The sequence below is a fragment of the Micromys minutus genome (genome assembly GCF_963924665.1).
Source record: "Micromys minutus genome assembly, chromosome: 18".
Taxonomy (NCBI): domain Eukaryota; kingdom Metazoa; phylum Chordata; class Mammalia; order Rodentia; family Muridae; genus Micromys; species Micromys minutus.
The window spans coordinates 2979454-3000966 of record NC_137953.1 but is presented as its reverse complement, the minus strand read 5'-3'; the positions used below and the strand labels follow the sequence as shown (position 1 = coordinate 3000966).

Below are 21513 nucleotides of genomic sequence, written 5' to 3'. Positions count from 1 at the left end.
CCAGACAAGGTTTGCCCATGAAGTGAGATAGATATCTTGCAAAGCATGCCTGAGTGCACCTGCTGTTGAGTAAGGGGCACCCTTTATCAAGAAAACTTGTAGAGATTAAGCCCAACACTGCTTGCAGGTTCACTGTGGATATCCATCTGAGTTTTCTTGAACTGGTCATTGCAATAAAGGGAGAAAAGAATATTCCTAGACTGATAGATGCCTCAGTGTTTGGGGCCCAAAAGGGTTAGCAGAATCTAGGAAGCTTTTCTATCTCTGTATCTGCCAATGTGTTGTCAGAAGGTCCTTGAACAAAGGAGGTGAGCCCAGAAATAAAGTACCCAAGATTCAGCTTCCTGTACCTCCATGTGCCATACAACACAAGCATTGATATATTTCTCTGAAAAAACAATGCACTAAGAAAATCAAGGAGAAGGCTGCAGAAAAGGCTAAACTTTTTGGCTAAGAGAATGAAGGAAGCCAAAGTGAAATGCAAGAAACAGATTCCAAAAAAGATGTGGGCTGTCCTTACTGAGAACATCTACATCTAAATCTGAGATCAGTCAAAGAGGAACAAATAAATGTTCAAATCTTGAAAACACTAAAATAAAATTATATACAAAAATTCAAGGGAAAAAACCAACAATAAAAGATCAGCAATCCATAAAAATTGTGAGATTGGAGCACTGTACATTAATGGTGAGAATGCAAAATGGTGCACGATGAACAAGCACCACCCTAACATCACCTACCATGTCACTGAGCAGTAAGGACGCTTTCAGTTATTCACTAGGCCAGCTACCCACACCAGTACATACGCATGCATATTAATGAGTTTTGTGCAAAATAGAAAGCAACTGGAAAAAAAGTAAATATTCATATACTGTTAAATAGATACAGAATTCATGGAGAAACTACAAAATGAACTACTACCCAGCAGAATGAGAAACTACTGCTATATATATATATATAAATGAACCTCTGAGCATTTATGCCAGATGAAGAAAACCAGGCAGGCATATGTATACACACACACACACACACACACACACACACACACACACATGTACCTATGCACACACACACACTATAAATGTAACAATGAAACATTAGAAATAATACAGAAGAATTTTCCCAGAGATACAATCTATCAAAATTAATTTACAGAAAATGGTTAAATTGACAATGTTCATATCTACTGATACAGTTGAATCAAAATTAATAACCTCCCAAATCACAATGTACCAGTCCACTGGGTTCACTGGCTCAACTAAACAAGTAAAGAGAATGTAACAGAACTGGCTACACTCTTTTTGAGGGAAAAAAAAAAAAGAAACAGTATTGTGACTACTTTCTACCAAATTCTATTAAGCCAGCATCATTATCATAATATCAAAAAGGAAACGTACAATATTCTCTAATGAAAATTAATGTAAAAATCTTCAACAAAATGTAAACCTAATAATATGTAACAAATGAATTATACACCACAACATATGAGACTTATTCCAAGTACAGAAGACTGATTTGACATTCAAAAAAAACAGTGAAAGTGGTATTTTTTTTTTTTAGTGGATATTGTCTTTTTCTTTTCTTTTCTTTTTTTACAATTTACAAATCTTTCATATACATTCTATTGTTGTCCTCACAACAACCCTATGAGGTTGACAGCAAATGTTTTCATGGTACAGAAGAGAATAGTGGATCTCCAAACCATTAACTGACCTGCTCAGGTTTCTACAGTTAGCAACAAATCTGTATGTTAGTCTTTGGCCTAAAAATTCAACACCTGACCTTCCCTTTACTCGCCTTACCTACTTCAAAGGGATAATAAAGGAATTCAAGGCTCAAAAAAAATGCTTGAGGGGAAAGAAATCACTGTGTAATTACATACTATAATTATCCATGACATGATGGCTCATCTCCTTTCCCATCCCAGTTTGTGTATGAACCCAGAATTTTATCTCTTCTGTGCTCAATTAAGGAAGGCAGGGCAAGAGTGGAGTCCTGTTGGAAGGTATGTAAATTACAGTCAAGGTAGCTGCAACATCACACCAACTGAAAGTGACACAGACTAATGTGCAACCAGAACACACTAAAGCACACACAGAAATGCAGCATCGTCAGATGGGCATGACTGCACAGAAAGAAACTGTGGGGTCCGAGTTCATACTGGCACACACAGCTATCTAAGGCAAAGTGGTGGCAAGAAGAGTTGTTTGTTCTAGATTTCTATAAAAGAGCAGAAGATGCATGGGAACCCATGCAAAAGCATTGTACATCACAGATATGTCCAGCTGTCTACAGGAAAGAATGAGTGTACTGAGGGCACAGGTAGTGGTGCTGCCTGGTAACAGACAGTTCCTGCTCAAGACCAGACCAGGCCCAGTTTTATCAGGACTGGCGACCTGCCCGAAGGTTGCTGGACACCTGGAAGAGCCACAGGAGGGCTCTTGATCCTGAGCCCAGGCGTGAGTCCACACTCCCTCTCCATTCTCTATCCCAGGAGAGGCCACCTGGAACTCTCACAGAGCAGGTAGCAGTGCTGTGTAAAAACAGAAACTTCCAACCCAAGGCCAGACCCGGCTCAGTTGCATCGGGACTGGGCACTGCAATCAGAACTCATAGCTGACCCACAGAGCCAAACACCCAGGAGCAATCTCCCTCTGGAGACACAGGTTCACAGATCCACAGGAGAGACAAGCTCCAGTCAGACACAACAGGATCGCTTAGCATGACCTATAACAAGATGGCACCAGGCAAGTGCAAGAATCTAAGAAACAGAAACAAAGACAACCTGGTAACATCGGAACCCAGTTCTCCCAACACAGCAAATAATGGATAGCCTACTCACCAGAAAAACAAGATTTAAACTTAAAATCATACTTCGTGATGATGGAAATCCTTGAGAATCACATAAATAACACACTTAAAGAAGTACAAGAAAGCCAGGAGAACACACGCAAACAAGTCAAAACCCTTAAAGAGCTACAGGAAAGCACAAAGAGGCGAACAAACTGAAAACAGAAATAGAAACAATGAAGAAATCACAAAAGGAGACAACCCTAAAGCTGGAAAACCTAGGAAAGACAAAGTCACAGATGCAGCATCACCAACAGAATACAAAAGATGGAAAAGAGAATCTGAGAGACAAAAGATAACATAGAAAACATTGACACAACAGTTAGAAAAAATGTAAAATCAAAAAGCTTCTAACCCAAAACATCCAGGAAGTCCAGGACACAATGAAAAGACCAAACCTAAGGATAACAGGTGTACAAGAGAGTGAAGAGTCCCAACTGAAAGGCCCAGTAAATATCTTCAACAAGATTATAGAAGAAAACTTCCCTAACCTAAAGAAAGAGATGACCACGAACATACAAGAGACCTATAGAACCCCAAATAGATTGAACCAGAAAGAAAATTCTTCCCAACACATAATACTCAAAACAACAACTGTTGAAAACAAAGAAAGAATACTAAAAGCAGGAAGGGAAAAAGGGCAGGTAACATATAAAGGCAGACCAATCAGAATTACACCAGACTTCTCAACAGAGATTATGAAAGCTAGAAAATCCGGGACCGACATCATACAGACCATAAGAGAACACAAGTGCCAGCTCAGGTTACTATATCCAGCAAAACTTTCAATTACCATAGATGGAGAAACCATGATATTCGAGGACAAAAGCAAATTTACACAATATCTGTCCACAAATCCAGCCCTACAAAGGATCATAGATTAAAAACTCCACCACAAAGAGGAAAACTACACCCTAGAAAAGCAAGAAATTAATCTTCTTGCAACAAACCACGAAGAAGAAAAGCACACAAACATAATTCTATGTCTAAAAACAAAAATAGCAGGAAACAACAATCACTATTCCTTAATATCTCTTAACATCAATGGACTCAATTCCCCAATAAAAAGACATAGAATATCAGACTGGATACATAAACAGGATCTAGCATTTTGCTGCATACAGGAAACTCATCTCGGAAACAAAGACAGGCACTACCTCAGAGTAAAAGGTTGGGAAAAAACTTTCCAAGCAAACAGTCCCAAGAAACAAGTTCAAGTAGCCATTATAATATCGGATAAAATAGATTTTTAACAAAAAGTCACCAAAAAGATAAGGAAGGACACTTTTTACTCATCCAAGGAAAAATCTATCAAGATGTACTCTCAATCCTGAACATCTATGCTCCAAATACAAGGTCACCCACATTCATAAAAGAAACTCTACTAAAGCTCAAAGCATATATTGCACACAATAGTAGTGGAAGACTTCAACAATCCACTCTCATCAACAAACAGATTATGGAAGCAGAAGCTGAACAGAGACACAGTGAAACTAAAAGAAGTTATGAACTAAATGGATTTAACAGACATCTATATAATATTCCATCCTAAAACAAAAGAATACACCTTCTTCTCAGCACCTCAAGGTACCTTCTCCAAAATTGACCATATAGTCAGTCAAAAAACAGGCCTCAACAGATACAAGAACATCAAAATACTCCTATGCATCCTATCAGATCACCATGGCCTAAGACTGGTCTTCAATAACAACAAAAAGCCCCCACACACATGGAAGCTAAACAGTTCTACTCAATGATAGCTTGGTCAAGAAAATAGAAAAGAATGAGTGTGCCTACTATGCTCAAGTCCCAGACCACAGAGTAGCTCCATGCTAAATCTCCAAGCTAAAATACAACCAGTACCATTATTCCTAATTGGATAATAAATAAAATGTCTTTTAAGGTGAAAAGTTATGTGGCTCTTTAGCTTTTCCTCAATATCTACTTTGGATTCTCCTGCTTTAAGACCCAAAGAAAATTATAGTAAGTTTTTATTGGTGATTCTATGTATGTGTGTTTATAACATTGACTTGTGATGAGTGAATTTAACATATTGAAGATTTACAGCATCTTTTCAAGAAAGATCATATACTATACAAGCTATTCAAGTGATACAAAACCAGTTTTCATTGTCTTTTCAACTGAGAAGAATCTTATTCAGCACGATTCTCCTGTGGTAGTTCATACTGAACAAGCTTTGCTTTCAGTTTTTATTTTCTTCTATAGTAGCTTCATATTTCTCTTTCATTTCTGCCAATTCTAGGCAGAGCAGCTCTATTTCTGGGTTTTCCAGGAGAGCAGCTCCTAAGTGGTGCTTTAAAAAACCCAGAGCACTGAGGGGCTTCTCTGGTTCTTCATATAAAGTTACCAACACTTTTGTCAACTTGTCCAGCACCCTGGACTTCTCCAAGTACCTCTGGAACTGCTCGCACCTCAAGTCAGTGGCTTTGTAATGGGCCATAGTGACAGCCACAGGCATAGCTTGTGCCGAAGACACAGGCTGACTGGCTCTGAGCCTCACTGCTCATGCCAGATATTTTTTTACTTACAATTCAAATGTTATCCCCTTTCCCAGTTTCCCCTCTGGAATCCCCCTATTCCATCCCCATTCCCCTGCCTCTATGAGAGTGTTCCCACTTCCTCCTACATCCCTGCCCTGGCGCTCCCCTACACTGGAACATCAAGCCTTCAGGGGACCAAGGGCCTCCCCTCTCGAGGCCCGATAATGTAGCATCAATGAAAGTTTTTACATCAACAGGTGTTCATCGTGTGATCATTAAAAAGAGATGCAAAGCATAAATTTAACAAAACTAAAGACTCATTCATCATAAGACAGTTTAGTGAACTAAAAGTAGATAGTAATTCATTAACATAACAGAGAGCAACCTTTGAGAACCTACTGCACATCACACTTGCAGTGAAAACTAGACACTTCCATCCTAAGATGAAGAGAAGACAAGGGTGTTACAACTCACCACTCACACACAACAGAAATGAATATACAAAAGTTATTTTAATGATATTGCTATTAAACATATGGAATCTGAAATTTAAAACTTACAGAAATCTGAGAAATTTTCTCAAAAATGATTTTACTTTTAGTCATAGATGTTTACCATGTGACTCGGTTACACCGTGCTGAGTATACCCTCAGAGGGTCCCGTGTCCTGCTACAGAGATAGTGCTCACTCATGCACTGCTACTCTGTTCACGGTTGCTAGGAAACTGAGTCATCTTAGATGTACATCGACTATGTGCGTGATGAAAATGTGGAAATAGACACCATGAAATTCAGTCACTATAAAAAAACTGCAATTTTCAGGAAAAGGGGCAGAACTAGAGAATAACCAACCCTGGCCGGGTAAGAAAAATATTGTATGTATTCTCTCATATGGCAATGTTAGCTCCGAATTTTTACATTTGTATGTCTAATGTGGAGCATCTGTGTAAGTCAGGAAGCCTGAAACAGCCCTTGATAACAAGTCTTAAACAGTAAAAGAATAATAAAGCACACAAAAATTGGGGGAGAGGTGTACAAAGCAGGAGGGATGGGGAGAGGAAATGTAGAGGATGGGTTAGCCAAAACTAGGACGGTATGAGAAACCTTTATGGAACCCACTAGTTTTAAGTTAATTTAAAAAATGTAAGATTTTTAAAAGTTTAAACACAGATTCCCAGTACGGGTGGACAAAGCTTCCCCAAAATGACAAGGGTTATTAAAATGAAAATCTTGGGATGCCGCCATTGATCAGAGAGGACCAAAGGGAACTCCAAACTATACCATAACTCACTGCTAGAGCCCATTACTGAGGACATACCTCAGTCACAGGACAGAGAGAGATCAAGGTGGAATTGGCCTGAAAAATTCTCTGCTGGCTAGCTTCCATGCTGCCATATGGTGTTATCATGCCTGGAAAGAGAAGCCATCGATGGCACTGTCCAGTGAACCCTGAGTGACACAACAGTGGCTGCCACAAAGGAACTAGCAGCAGTAAACACTGGCACAACCACTGCATGAAGACGGTGGAAGCAACCAACCGCTTTCTGACTTTATCTGAGGCCTGATCGTAGGAAGGAACTCGTGTCTGATGTACAAACCTGATCAAAACCTCATGGCTCAGGACAAGGGAAGCAGCTACTATTGAAACAGCTACTGTTGTTTTGCCATGGTCAAACTGCCTTCAAAATATTTGTGCTTATACCCAGAGATTTTTTTAACAGTTATTAACAATAAATAGCCAGAGAAATTTCTTCTGCAGTGAATAGTAGTTAATTAAAAAGACTAGTTAATGCATAACTGGTGAAAGTGCTGATAATAAGTGACTGTCGAGTTTCTGCCCTAAATATGACATTGACATCAAGCCTGCAACCCCAAGGTTTGGAGAGCATCGTGGAAGAGGGTGTAGTAAAAAGCGTACGAGCCAGTGGATGTGGTGCAGTGCGGTGAAGAGCTGTCTTCCAGACATGGCAAGGCCACTGCACTTATGAACTCACTGCACAAGACCCAACAAAACCAGTCACTACATCCGTGGGACAAGTGTATAAAGGGAGTGGGAGGGGGAGCTTGAGCTTGAAATAGACACACACATACACACACACACACACACACACACACACACACACACACACACACACAACTGCCAAAGAATAAACAAAAGTGTTCTGGTTTGCTGTCTTTGCTATCAGAGTAGAAGCTAGAGGAACGGCTAAGTGGGTTACGTACTTGCTAGCATGGCAACATGAGAACTACATAAAAGCCCATTACATGAAAACTAGCCTGTAGTTCCAGGGCTGGGAACTGGGAAGGCTTCCTGCAGCAAGCTATCCAGCTAAAGGAGCATGGTCAGCAAGCTCCGATGTCACTGAAAGACTCTGCATCAACAAATACAATGAGTAACCACGATGGACACTAGACACAACCTCTTCCCTCTATACCCATACACACTTACACACACACACAAATGTAAACACATGGTAATAAACATGAAACTATAAAAAACAGATAAATAAATAAATAAATAAATAAATAAATAAATAAATAAATAGAATGGACTGTGGTGCTATTATAGTTATACCCAAAGGAAATGCTTAGTTATAAATCTAAAAAACAGGTATGAAACCAATGATACAAAACTCCCATGAGAGCCTGCAGAGGTGGCTCAGCGGTTAAGAGCACTGACTGCCCTTCCAGAGGTCCTGAGTTCAATTCTCAGCAACCACATGGAGGCTCACAACCATCTGTAATGGGATCCGATGCCCTCTTCTGCTGTGTCTGAAGACAACGACAGTATAAGAATCTTTATAAAACAAACAAACAAACAAATCTCCCATGAGAGATATCAAGAAAAGGAGAGAGATTTGAAGTTTATTCAGTGAATAACAAGAGTTTATCTCAAAGCCTCCATGGGAAGGAAAAGGCATGTAACAGTCAACAAAACACAGAAGGGGGAGAGACAAGGAATGAGAAGAAAAGGATGCTCAGCTTTAAGGCATACTATAAATCCATAATAATCAAGTCAATATAGAATGAAGGGATCAATCAACAGACAGAAAGACAGACAGACAGACAGGAGTCTATAAGCAGACCCTACACATACAATCAACTAATCTTTGAAAGAACAATTAAGATAATTCAATCAATAAAGAAGAGTAATTCCAGCAGTGTTTATTACTAGACAGCAGCACATAATAAAATATATCAATATACAAACTTAATGTCTGTCACAAAAAATAATCAATTTAACTGGATTACAAACCTATATATAAAACCAAATTTTAAAAGATAATATAGAAAATCTGGGTACCCTTGAGTTCAGTAACATTTCTAGGACTACCACAAAAGCATGATCCTTCAAAGAAAAAAAGAAGGTGAAGAGAAAAAAAAGTGATGGGTTGGAATGTATTAAAATCAATAAATAATCTTTTTAAAGACACTGTAAAGAGAATTAAAAGACAACCCACACCCTGGACTGTAGAACATCGTAAAGGACCAGCCCTGACACCGTGGACAAAAGGCTGAGAAACACCACAAAAAAGAAGACAAACAGCAAAGGAAGAGAAGACAGGACTGTGAGTTATGGACTCACAGTTAAAACACAAAGGAGGCCTATTCCAAACCTTTATGACTGAAATCCAAGCCAGTGATGGCTGTGAAATGCTGCTGCTGCTGGAATGCAAGGGGCTGGTGCTCCGCAGCTATGAGAAGAAATCAGACGTGGCCTAATCGCATTCAATGACAGTGCTGCAGTGGGTTACACGGTACAGCTCCACAGACGCGTATGTTTGAATGCTTGGCCCAAGGTGAGGGGTACTATTAGGAGGTGTGGCCTTGAGGAAGTGTGTCACTGTGGAGGTGAGCTTTGAGGTTATAGATGCTCAAGCTATGCCCAGAGTGCGTCTGTGTGGCTTGCAGATCAAGATGTAGAATGCTGAGCTCCATCAACAGCACCACATGTTTGAATGCTAACATGTTTCCTGCCATGATGATAATGAACTAACCCTTTAAAACTGTATGTCAGCCTCAATTAAAATGTTTTCCTTTATAAAAACTGTCATGCTCATAATGTCTCTTCACAGCAACAAAACCCTAAGACATATGCTATGAAGCTTTTAATAAAATGATCTGGAAATATGAATCCATACAAAACACTGGTGCACAAATGTCTATAGTCCCTGTAATATTTCCCACTAAAACTCCAAAGCAACCAAAATGATGAACAAACCATGAAAGATTCATGAAAAAGGAACAAACAAGAACAAGTACAGACGAGTCATACATGCACACGGTTGAGTGGGGGCCACTGTGAAAGGCTTCACTGTACAACAACCTGGAAGAAGCAAAGCAACAGAGACCAAATGCACTGGGTACTGAAGGATGTGATATGCACCAGTAAAGAACATGAGATTGCAGTAAGTGAAACTGTCTTCACCGTGCTACAGTGCTAGGCATATGGCTGTCACTGAGCAGATCAACACCCACAGTACCTGACAAGGGGCATTCTAGCAGAAACCATCAACTAGAGTTGGTGATAACTTCAACACTTGACTACCAGTTATGGCTACTAAGCCTCACTAACATAAGATACTACACACACTAGGGGGGGCTGCATGAAGCTCAGCAGGCCAGCACATGCTCGCCCACCATGCCTGAAGCCCTGGATTTCACACACACACACACATACACACACACACACACACACACACAAGGGGATGAAGGGAGGAAGGACAAATTATGACTAGAGAAAAGAGGGACACATGGAAACTGCAGATGGTGATGTGAGCAGTTGCTAGGTACCTGAAAGCAGCTCAGTGGAATCACCTGTACTAACAAAGGTACTAATAGTAAAGAACTGAAGTGCTCTAAAACTATTTTTAATACCTAAACGTTCATATAAGAACGTTTATCCAAACAAGGAACTTCTTTGTTTTTATTTTGAAGTATAAGACTATGGCCTGGGGAAGAAGTCAAAAGGCCAATAAAGATGGATAAAACTAAGGGAACTAAATTTTTAGAAAATTCTAGAACAAGAGCAGAGGTTTTAAAGTTTGTAGCTATTAATTACATTAAGAAAGCCACGCGCTTCATCCTTTAGAACAGGAAAGAGAGAGTGAGTACCTGAAGGAAAGCTGAGAAAGACAAGGTCTGAGAAAGCTATTCTAATGACCTTCATCCATGCAAACTCTGCTGAAAAGCAGCCTGGAGGTAAATGGGGGCTGGGGTGACAGGAAGAAAATCTGAACTGTCAGGAGCACAGTGGAAAAGAGGCTAACGGTGTCGCGCTCCTGAGAGGAGATCATGTGCAGGAGCAGTTCCTGCCACTGCTGCTTAACTGCTTGTGCCCTTCCCCCTTGAGTGAAACCATCACACTTCGGAGGACGAGAAAGCAACGAAGAGAGAGGAAATTAGCAGATACAACCTTTTCCCCACAAAATAACAGACCAACTCTGCAGACAATCCTGTTCATCAAAATCTTATCAAATCCCTTCCTTGCTTCAGACACCTTTTGATTACACAGCACAGCCATCTAACTTGAGTCCCCACTAACACCTCATAAGCTCACAGCAAAGTGTGCTTTAGCTCATGAAGGCTCCACACCACTCCTGCTGTCTCTAGCATTCTGAGATGCTGACCACCCACCCTGCTCATACAGCCAAGGTGCATCCAGAGGAAAGAGACATGAGGCCGGATTCCAAAGCAACAGCCTGTTCGTTGAAATTCAACAGTAGCATCTGGTAAAATTAAGCTTGTCTCCTCTTTACTCAATATCCTTGATTTTAAATTAAATTAATCGGAGCCATCAATGTATCAAAGTGACAGCTCATGGGAGATGGGGGACATGCAGGACTCATACTGAGACTATGGCTTTCACCTGGAAGAGAATGAGAAAACAAAGGGACTGGGGAATAAGGTGGGAAAGAAGGGAGAGAGGGGAGGGAGAAAAGAAAGGAGGTAATAGGGTTAACTTGTGTATGGATAGATGGCGGTTTTAAAGTACTTTTCTTTTCCACAGGGGAATATCAATAGCCTTTTAAGCACTCTGGCATTGAAATGTGTATTCTGACAGTCATGTCAGAGCCTGGATAAAAGCCTTTTCATGGAAATCATTAAAAAGAAAAGATCCAGACAAGAGGCCTGTTTTTGTCCAGGAATGAAAGTGGAAAAGAATAACCTCAGCTTTAAAGGATGGGGTACCTTTCATACTGATGGGGCACTGATGGGGCAGATGAAACAACTGCCCGCTCACTTCCCACACCAGGACCTGCATTTTCAACCAGCTGCTGTCTAAATACCTTCCAGATAGCACAGGAGGAGGACTCAGGCCAGGACAGTCATTTGTGACTCAGAGCAAAGGGAATGAAGCAGCCCCAGAAGGATTCCATCAGAGCTGCCCCTCCTGGGCCCCTACTCCCCATGTGTAACCCACGGGCTCTCAGCTCTAAACTGCTGAATCATTTCACCAGGAGCTGTGTACCTATCCATCTGCTGTGAGAAGTAACAGTCATTCCTCCTCCCACACTTCAGCCATCCTTTTCTTAATCCCACCGCTAAATGTTCTACTGGCCATGATCAGACTCTGAGGCAGTGACTGACTCTCCCTAGAAAACTGGAAGGTGAGCCAGCCAGCCTGGAAGGTCACTTTATATTTTGGCTCAAACTCTAGGCTCTCTGCAAAAGATGTTTTTTGTTCCTGAAAGACCACAGAGATAATGATATTTCCCTTCCTCAAGTTAACAACTTTTCAAGATCTCCCCACATGCCACATTTTCGATATGCACACTCTCTTATTTAGTATCAGGCCTAATCTGTTTGAATACTTTTCATCTATATATCCCATCAAAATTATTTTTAATGATTGCTAACTGTGTGTGTGTGTGGGGGGGGGGACTTCTATTGATTAGTCCCTGGTCCCTTGAAGCTGACGAAAACTGCTGTCACAATGATCTTCTGAGAGTCCCCAAATGATTTACCAGCTTTAACCATCTTAGGAAAAAGGGCAACACAAAATCCAAAGTTGGTGTCAATGAAATTAATCTCAAGACAGCCTGGAGGGTCTCCCTGAAAGCCGGTGTTATTCAGTCTCAACCCCACTTTAAAAAAAACCAAAAAACAAAAAAAAAAAAAAACAAAAAAACAAAAAACAAAAAAAATAAATAAACTGTGACTAAACTGTGGTTTCAGATCCTCAAAGACACAATTTTTTTTTTCTCTTCACTCTTAAAATTAGGAAAATCTTTGAGAGTCTTCAAAACACAGCAAAAAAGTAATTTCACTCTGATGACAAGAAGACAGCTATGCCTGGACTTTGTGCACCTGGCATAGTAAACTCTAAGGGAGATACTTTTGTTACTTTCACTTTAGAGAAAGAAATTAGCATATAAAGATCTCCACAGGCTACAAATCCCAGAGCTGAAGAAGCAAGGCAAAAACAAAACCCCATGGGGGTGGCTACACCTTCATGTGCTCAGTTAAATGTTCATAAACTTAAATGCCTCTCTTACTGATCCAGGCCATCCAATATTAAAATTATTGAATTCTGGTAGGCGCAATTGGGGAGACTTGGGGTACTGAGTGTGTATGAGTGTGTGCCTATGTGTTGAGAATAGGTATTATAGATTTTACTATGTTGTCTAGCCTGGTCTCAAAAGTCCTGGGATCAAGTATCCCTTCAACCGCAGCTTCTCAAGTGCCAAGGGCTACGGGTGTGAACAGAAAACTGAAAGAAATCGTTTAAAACGATCTTGGAGAGGCATCCCTAGATAATACACTTTCTACAAAGGCCACCTTTACATAAATTATTCAGAATCAGTTATTAATTCACCCATTCCCATTTCTGAGACAAACCATTAAAACAGAAAGCTCTCTTACTTAATTATCCAATAATAGACATAAAATTCAAGCATCTTCTGCACCAGTGACTCCCATAAAGCTGAATGTAAAAGACGACTTGTAAAGGTTACAGCTAAGAACCCCCACTTCGTACGAAAGAACACTATACATTCTGGAGACTGCACAACTTCCAGACACATCTCTGCCTGTTCTCACTTGCTTAACAGTCCTCTTAGTCTAAAGAAAAAGCATCTTATACATTTTTGCTAAAATGAATATATCATAACAACATGTCCCAAAGACAATGGGGATCAAACAACCTTTTTTGCATTTTAAGGTCAGAGAATATCCAGGATAAGAAGAAACTCTGCTCTTCTTTTGTTTGCTGAGTAAGAGAAGCACGCCTGTGGCTTCCGAGCACAGACAGACCACCCAGCATATGGTATGGACTAAGTAGTCCTCCGAGTAAACAACTCTCGGTAGGCTGACTGAACCCTTCTGAGGGAACCCTTCCAGGGGCTGCAGCTACAGCAGAGCTCAATTAACCCGCAACACTTCTCAATCAACAACCAGTGTGAAAATACACAAATAAATTTCTACTCTTTGGTTCTCAGAAGAAAAAAAAAAGACAGTTAAAGAAAATTTTGATATGAGGAATAGTTCTTGTAACAGATTTATTTTAGTTTTATAACTATATTTTATCTTAATGCAACATCACTGAAGATAATCTTTTTTTAAGATTCATTTATTTATTATATATAAGTACACTGTAGCTGTCTTCAGACACACCAGAAGAGAGTGTCAGATCCCATTACAGATGGTTGTGAGCCACCATGTGGTTGCTGGGAATTGAACTCAGGACCTCTAGAAGTCAGTGCTCCTAACTGCTGAGCCATCTCTCTAGGCCGAAGATAATCTTGATACTTATGACCTATATTGAATTTACCAATAAGAACTCATAACCCATTTCACCTTATTTGAAATTAGATAAAACAATTACCAAAAAAGAAAAGAAAAAACCTTCATCTGAAAACTAAAACTACAAAACCTTATTTACCATACATTTACTGCCCTCTACAGGCCATAAGTGGGATCAATCCAAGAGCAAAAGATAGGTACCTCAGATTTTCATACTCTGCATTAATGCAACGTACTTTCCAGACATGCCAATAGTGATTATTGTCATTTCCAGCCAAAAAAAAGTTAAGCAGAGATGTCAAGATGGCAGAGACAGGAATAAGAAATCACTGGCCCAAATAATTAAAAGAAGTCTTAATTCTTCAGTGTTCCCTCACTTCCTGCTACATTTAACCTCATGCTCAAAGTCATTAGAGGCATAATAAGTATTAAGAATGACAATGTAATCAGTAATCTTTTAAAAATCTGGTACTATTACAATGACATCAGAAAATGAATGTGTAACAGGCGACACAGTGGAGTTTCCCAAGATAGACCCAGCAAATTACTAATCGGGTCATTCAGAACTTCACGCACATGTGTGTCGCTAGGATAATATACCACCTCGTTCTGCTCACAGAGGGACTAGAAGCAATAACAGGAGTCATGAGCGCTCCCACCAGCCAGATCTTGGGTTCTAAATGTTTTCCAGTAACACAGACGCCAGTGCCATGCAGACGGAAAACGTCTGCTCCCCAGTCTGGGACAGGAAAACCAACAGACAAGCTTGGGGTATGTAGGGTGTCAGAAATTGAGAAAATGGCTCAAAGAATACACAGATAAATGTCCTAGTTAGGTTTCTACTGCAATGGTAAAACACCCATCAAAAGCAGCTTGGTTAGAAAAGGGTTTTTTAGCTTATAGGTTACCATCCACTAGCAAAGCAATCCCTTGGCAGGACACCAACACAGAAGCATGAAGCAGAAACTACAGACCAATGTTACTTACTGGCTTGCTACCAACAGTCTGCTTAATTTAATTTCTTATACTACCTCAATCCAACTAACGAGGGCCAGCCGTGCCCACACTGTCACACACACACACACACACACACTGTCACACACACACTGTCACACACACACACACACACACAGAGTCTCTCTCTCTCTCTCACACACACACACACACACACTGTCACACACACACTGTCACACACACAGTCTCACACACACTGTCTCAAACACACATACACACACTGTCTCAAACACATACACACACACACACTGTCTCACACACACACACTGTCACACACACACACAAACACACACGGGGGGGGGGGGAGAGAACAGGGGGACAAAAACTCAAATGCACTAAAAATCTTTATTTCAAGATGTGTAATACAGAATGTGGTACCCTGACCATCTCCCAGGGTGCGAGAAGGTGGGAACATGGTGAAGATGAAGTAAAGCGGAAGAGATCACAGCTACAGATGTCTCTCTGGACAGTAAGGCAAAGACGTTTAACTTCTTGTTTTATCTTTTGTGTATGTTACTTATTTGAATGGTTTAGGTATTTATAATAAATGAAAAACACAAATATTAAACTACTTCTAACAGCTCCACTGTAATGATAGTGCAGTTGATTTTTAATAAATGTGTGAATTTATACATTATCTCGGAAAGAATAAAAGTGGCAATAATTATTAAACTGCTAATCATCTTATTCTGAGTGATGACAGGATTAATCATGTGCATTTGTTCATTGTACCTTTTTAGCATTTTCCATGTTTTCTAAAGTAAAAATATATTACTTTTATAATCAGAAAGTTAATTCCATAAAATTAAAAACATAACAAAAAGCAAATGTTGGACATCTTATGTTCTTATTGTTTGGAATTGATTTTAATAAACAGACATGGTTATAATTTTGAAAAATAACAGCAATAATGCCCAGCCTTTGGGTTGCTTTAGAAAAATAGTAGGCCACTGAAATGGTCACGGCATTCTAGTCCAGGAGCCTCTTTCTCATCAAAGACAAAAAGATGTAGGTAACAAAATATTCCAAATACCCATCAGTGAAAACACATGTAGAAAATGTTCTCATATTTTACCTCTGTTGATGACAAACCAAAAACATATGAGTGGAAACCGGTATGGGAAATGATAACTAACTGTCTGCGGACGTTACCTGATATGATCCATTTCCCAAGGGTCAGCAGATGGGTAGTTAGTTCACTTAGACAACCAAGCCACTCTCAAGAGACGACGGTGAAACAGAGACCCTGCCTTCTCTTCCCTCTCTTTACCAGCCGCATATCTACTCTCACCTCGAGGAAGGACTAAAAGCACACACTAACAGAGTTCCTTCAGAAGGAAGTGAAGTGTGAGCAAGGGAGAGAAACATGCAAAAGGAGGCCAACTCTAGGTAAGAAGTGAGCACAACGGCCTCCCCACAGTCCACTGCTGAACATGCAGAGGGCAGTTAACCCTCGTACTTCCTGGAGGTTTAACATCATTTCCACTTTCACAGCTGCTGACTCTGCCATGATTTCAGCCTGTGCTGCCACATAACCATCATCATTAAACTCACAGATGAAAATTCTCAGCTTACTAAAAGGGAAATAAATATACGTGAATTTGTCAAAATCTATGGCAGGGGTAAATCTTCATCATTAAATCAGGAGGAAGAAAAATGACCTGTAATGCAGGTGTGGTCACGGACAATTGCAAAAGCTATGGCCAACAGAACAGAATGAGGTGAGGGCAAGGACATCATTACAGGTCGTCCCTTGATACACCCACTTCGTCTGCTCGTGTCCTGAGGATGAGAGTCAAGATACTTTGAGGACATAGGCCCCACTCACAAACTCTTATATAAAGGTGTTGTGGTTATCCTAATTAGGATATTGTTGTTGCTGTTCATCTTATTCTATTGCTCGTTTATCTTTAGTTTTTCTAAGACTGGGTATTGGTTGGTGTTGAGCCCTGGGTAAACATAGGCTAAACATTTCCAAGAGTTTTCTAAGATAAAATACTAAAGATGTAGTTCAATGTGAAAGCGTGTAAGCTGATGGATTCAACCTCTAGTACTGTGTCTCCCACCCTCAAAAAAAAAAAAAAAAAAAAAAAAAAGGAGGAGGAGAAACGGGGTGGGGAATGAATCCAGGAATAAGAACCGATCAGCAAAAGATAAAGGCCAGTTAGAGAGACAGCATGAGGACTCATGAGTGCACAGACATGATGTTCCGCAGGCGGCCCACCTCTGTGAGGAGAAGACCACACAAACCATGACACTGTAGATGCCAGGCAACAGTACAGGAACATACACAGGTGGCATCACAACAGCCCACAAGGGAAGGGAGGAGCAAAAGGGACTCAGGGTAGGCTCCTGAGATGCCAGCATCCCATGAGGCAAGCAAGTATGTGGGATAGTTTAGCAACTGAATCCTTTCCAGCTTGAGCCACACACAGCCTGCCCCAACAATGCACTTAGCGACTATCAGCACTGAGCTGCACATACACCCTGCTGTAAATAATGCAATAGATTGCTCCTCCCTAGCAACCCACTGATAGCTCACACATATCCTGGGTAATATCCAGAACTACAGGCAATATGCTGATACAACCTGGACCTGTTTTTAGGTATATGAGAAGCAAAACAAAATGTCCTCAAAATGAACTTTTAGCAAGGAAAAACCCTATTTAATACTTTATACCTATGTATGTCTTAGTGTGCAACTGATTAAAATCAGATGAATCATGAAGAAAAATACATGTTGTGAACAAAAGTGATCTATCAAAACAGAAAATTATCTACACTCCTCCCCTCACCAACCAGCTTCCTCATCTTCTCCGGAACCTGAAAAGGGACACCTGGGTACCGACCGGGTGCTCGACTCCCTAGAAGTGCATCTATCCTGAACTTTCACTTTACCTTTGAGTAAAATAATTTGCTAGTTTGTTATTTGTGCTTCTTCAATTCTTTGAAAAAGACACTAAGAACACGCCTGATCCAGACAGAGACCACTAGCATAGAAATACCAAAACTGAGTAAGCATTTTCTGAAAAAGAGAAGAAAAGGCATGAGAAAAAAAGAAAGGGAGGTAGAGGGGTGGGGAGGGAGAAGGAGAGAGGAAGCGAGGGAGGGGGAAGGTAGAACACACACACACAAGAAAAGGGAACATACCGTAGGAGCATGGGGAAGTGTTCAGAGAGCAGCTTCTAGAGTGAATGGCTTCAGCACTGACCCTAAGACAGAACCTGAAGGCCAGGCATAAACGAACAACAGACACTGTTGGCAGAGGTGGGATGTTAGTTTCAGGAGCTTGGAAGTTACTGTGACTGGGAAAAGAAAAGGTTCCCTGTAGCACTGTCATTCTGTGGCTAACTACAGGAAAAAGCAAGAGGTTTGGGAGGCTGTCAGCCCACCCCGCAGGGGCAGAGTTTGAACTAGGGAATCTAACGTACAGATGGATAGAGACAGATCTTTTTGAGGTATATATCACAGACTGAAAACTTGACAGGCAGCCCCATGATCTACGTGGAAGCTGGGCAATGTAATTTCTTAGAACCTCCGGTAATTCATGGGTAAAGAAGGAAAAGTGGCAGCAACCCCTGAATGCTATACATAGAGACATGCTATAGGAACTAGATGAGTTAGCACATATAAAAAGTTCAAGATAGTTGCGGTAATCCTCAACATCTGTCAGTCATGCAGAGGCAGCAGCACAGTCAGGCGGGAGAGGGTGACAAGGAGATGCACATGAAGGAGTTTGGGAGCAAGTGAAAGGCTGTACTTGGTGTGGCTGCTGACAGAGAGAGGGTGAGCATCATTGTTTATTGTTGTTTTGTCTTTGTTGTTGTTTTTCTCTCTTACAACTTTATTTTAAATAAGGAGGATACATGTACAGATTTTTAAAGGCATTTTGGCACAACACTATATGAATTTTTTTTGTCAGTACTTAATTCTTTTAGAGGTTTGATAGCATGCATTGAAATCCCACTACTTACCATAAGCATAAAGAACATGTAGGACAGAACGTAACATGGAAGCAGTTTTCTTGGTGAGTATAGATTAAACATAATGATCTGTGAATACCAAAAACTGCCACAAGGGTATATTCTTAGCTCTTGGATTATTAATGATTTAAGGTCCAGGAGTACCACACTCTGAGAGGGTGCTATACATTTATTTTTACCTAAGAAGGACTGAGGCTTTCATTTTTTGGCCTTTGTTTTTCTTGAGCTTCATATGGCCTGTGAGTTGTTTCTGGGGTGTTCAGAGCTTTCTGGGACTAGTATCCAATTATCAGTAACTGCATATTATGTCTGTTCTTTTGTGACTGGGTTATCTCACTCAGGATGTTATTTTCTAGATGCACCCATTTTCTTGGGAATTTCATAAAGTCATTGTTTCTGATAGCTGAGTAGCACTCCATTGTGTAAATATACCACAATTTTTGTATCCATTCATCTACTGAAGGACATCTGGGCTCTTTCCAGCTTCTGGCTATTATAAATAGGGCTGCTATGAACATGGTGGAGCATGTGCCCTTATTGTATGTTGTAGCATCTCTGGGGTATATGCCCAGCAGTGGAATAACTGTGTCTTCAGTTAGGACTACATCTAATTTTCTGAGGAACCGCCAGACTGATTTCCAGAGTGGTTGTACCAGTTTACAACCCCACCAACAGTGGAGGAGTGTTCCTCTTTCTCCACATCCTCGCCAGCATCTGCTGTCATCTGAATTTTTGATCTTGGCCATTCTGACTGGTGTGAGAACACCCACTAGGGGTTGTACTGGCAGTCAATGAGGGAGTGGAATTGAACAGTGCATAGAAAACAACAGGGCACTCGGTGAGACACAGGTAGTAGCTGAAATCCTAAAAATGTTGGTATTTCTTCAAGCAGAAAATTGCATGTAGAAACAAAAATAATGCCTGACAACAGAACTTAGACATGAAAAAAGGAACAAAACAGTTCTAAATTTTGGGGGGTGGGTTTTAGGAAAAAATAAATCACCACCAAATTCCCAGAATCAAAGAGATTACAGAAAACTTGAAGCAGGAAGACTACGATAACCTGGAAAAAGCAATGGAAAGGAAGGCAGAGCAGCCGGCAGCTACAGACAGGAAGGCTGACGAGGACGGAACACAAGCAGATAGAGTACCAAGCCACACATGCTGCCAGCAGGATGAAAAGCAGGACGCTGACGGTGACACAGGAGGAAGACACTCTGTCCACCAAGATTCCCACTCGTGCCCGGCCCCCTCCACAGATATCTTTTGGTCCTTCAAACTTTCCTTCTCATGAGGGCCAGAATGACACAGTTTGCATAAAGGGCCGATATTGATAAATCTAATGCACTGTCAATTAGATGTACACTCCTGGGGTCTTATCTGTTGTAGCTTTGTCTTTGTCTTTGTCTGTCTTTCCATTACATCAGGTAGAATGCCCTGTAAATTGTGGGAGTGGTACCAAGAATTTAAAAACTGAGGAATTTTATACTTTCAAAAAACAGAGTGAATAGGGGAATTATTTTCCTTTTAAATAAAAAGAAACATAAAAAGAATTTCAAGGTTGCTTGACATTTGCTCACTTAGAAAATTTGAAATGAAACTGAAAGTCTTTCATCTGCCTGTACGTCAAGTGCAGGACTGGATGTCAGCAGTGCCGTGCACGCAGCAGTCAGCGGTCTCTCACAGGCCGTGTCAGCCAGACGCAGGGAGACCAGCCCCTCCTGCATGGGAAAAGCAAGGAAACATCGGTTTCTTGTTTCCCTACTGTCCTTCTTCCAGCCGCTCCTGAGAAATGCTCCCATGTAACACATCTGGAAACAAAACTCCTTTTCCCTAAAAATTTGCTAACAAATGCCAAGAAAGGCTCCAGGCTATACCAATTACTTCCAAATTCCTACTCTGTTCAAGATCCCAAATGTCATGCCTTCCCCAGAGACTGTTAGCGCTCTTCTGAATTGTATAAACGTCAGGGGATACTCCTCTCCTCCATAGTTATAAGACCACCACAGCAGATCCATCGCAGGCCTCGCTTAGGAGCAGCCTCACCTCCAGTGCACATTTGGTCACCATTTACACTCGGGTTATGAACTGAGTTTACGGTGGTTTTAATAAAACTGTAACTTTTCCATGGTTTTGAACAGACTAACTGTCTCTGTACTGACTGTCCTTCAAAGTATCTGCAAACTATCCCTGACTTCTGTTTTACCCGCAGACCTGGTCTACAGACAGAGCTGGTTCCAGGACAGTCAGAGCTACACAGTGACACTATGTCTCAAATGTATGTATGTATGTATGTGTATATGCATATATGTGTGTATACATGTATGTGTGTATGTATGTGTGTATATGTATATATGTATGTATGCATGCATATATGTATATATGTATGTGTGTATGTGTATCTGTATATGTATGTGTGTG

The 21513-nt window shown here is 40.7% G+C and overlaps 2 protein-coding genes across 2 annotated transcripts in view; both read right to left on the bottom strand.

Annotated features, from left to right (window-relative positions):
* Nucleotides 1-21513, bottom strand: part of EXOC6B (exocyst complex component 6B) — a 409205-nt gene that overhangs the window by 259054 nt on the left and 128638 nt on the right. The gene's annotated exons all lie outside the window — the stretch shown is intronic.
* LOC308432087 (c-Myc-binding protein-like) lies at nucleotides 5054-5329 on the bottom strand (the record flags this gene model as incomplete). Its single annotated transcript, XM_080931805.1, has 1 exon — nucleotides 5054-5329. The coding sequence occupies one exon, from the start codon at nucleotides 5327-5329 to the stop codon at nucleotides 5054-5056; it is 276 nt and encodes a 91-aa protein (XP_080787931.1).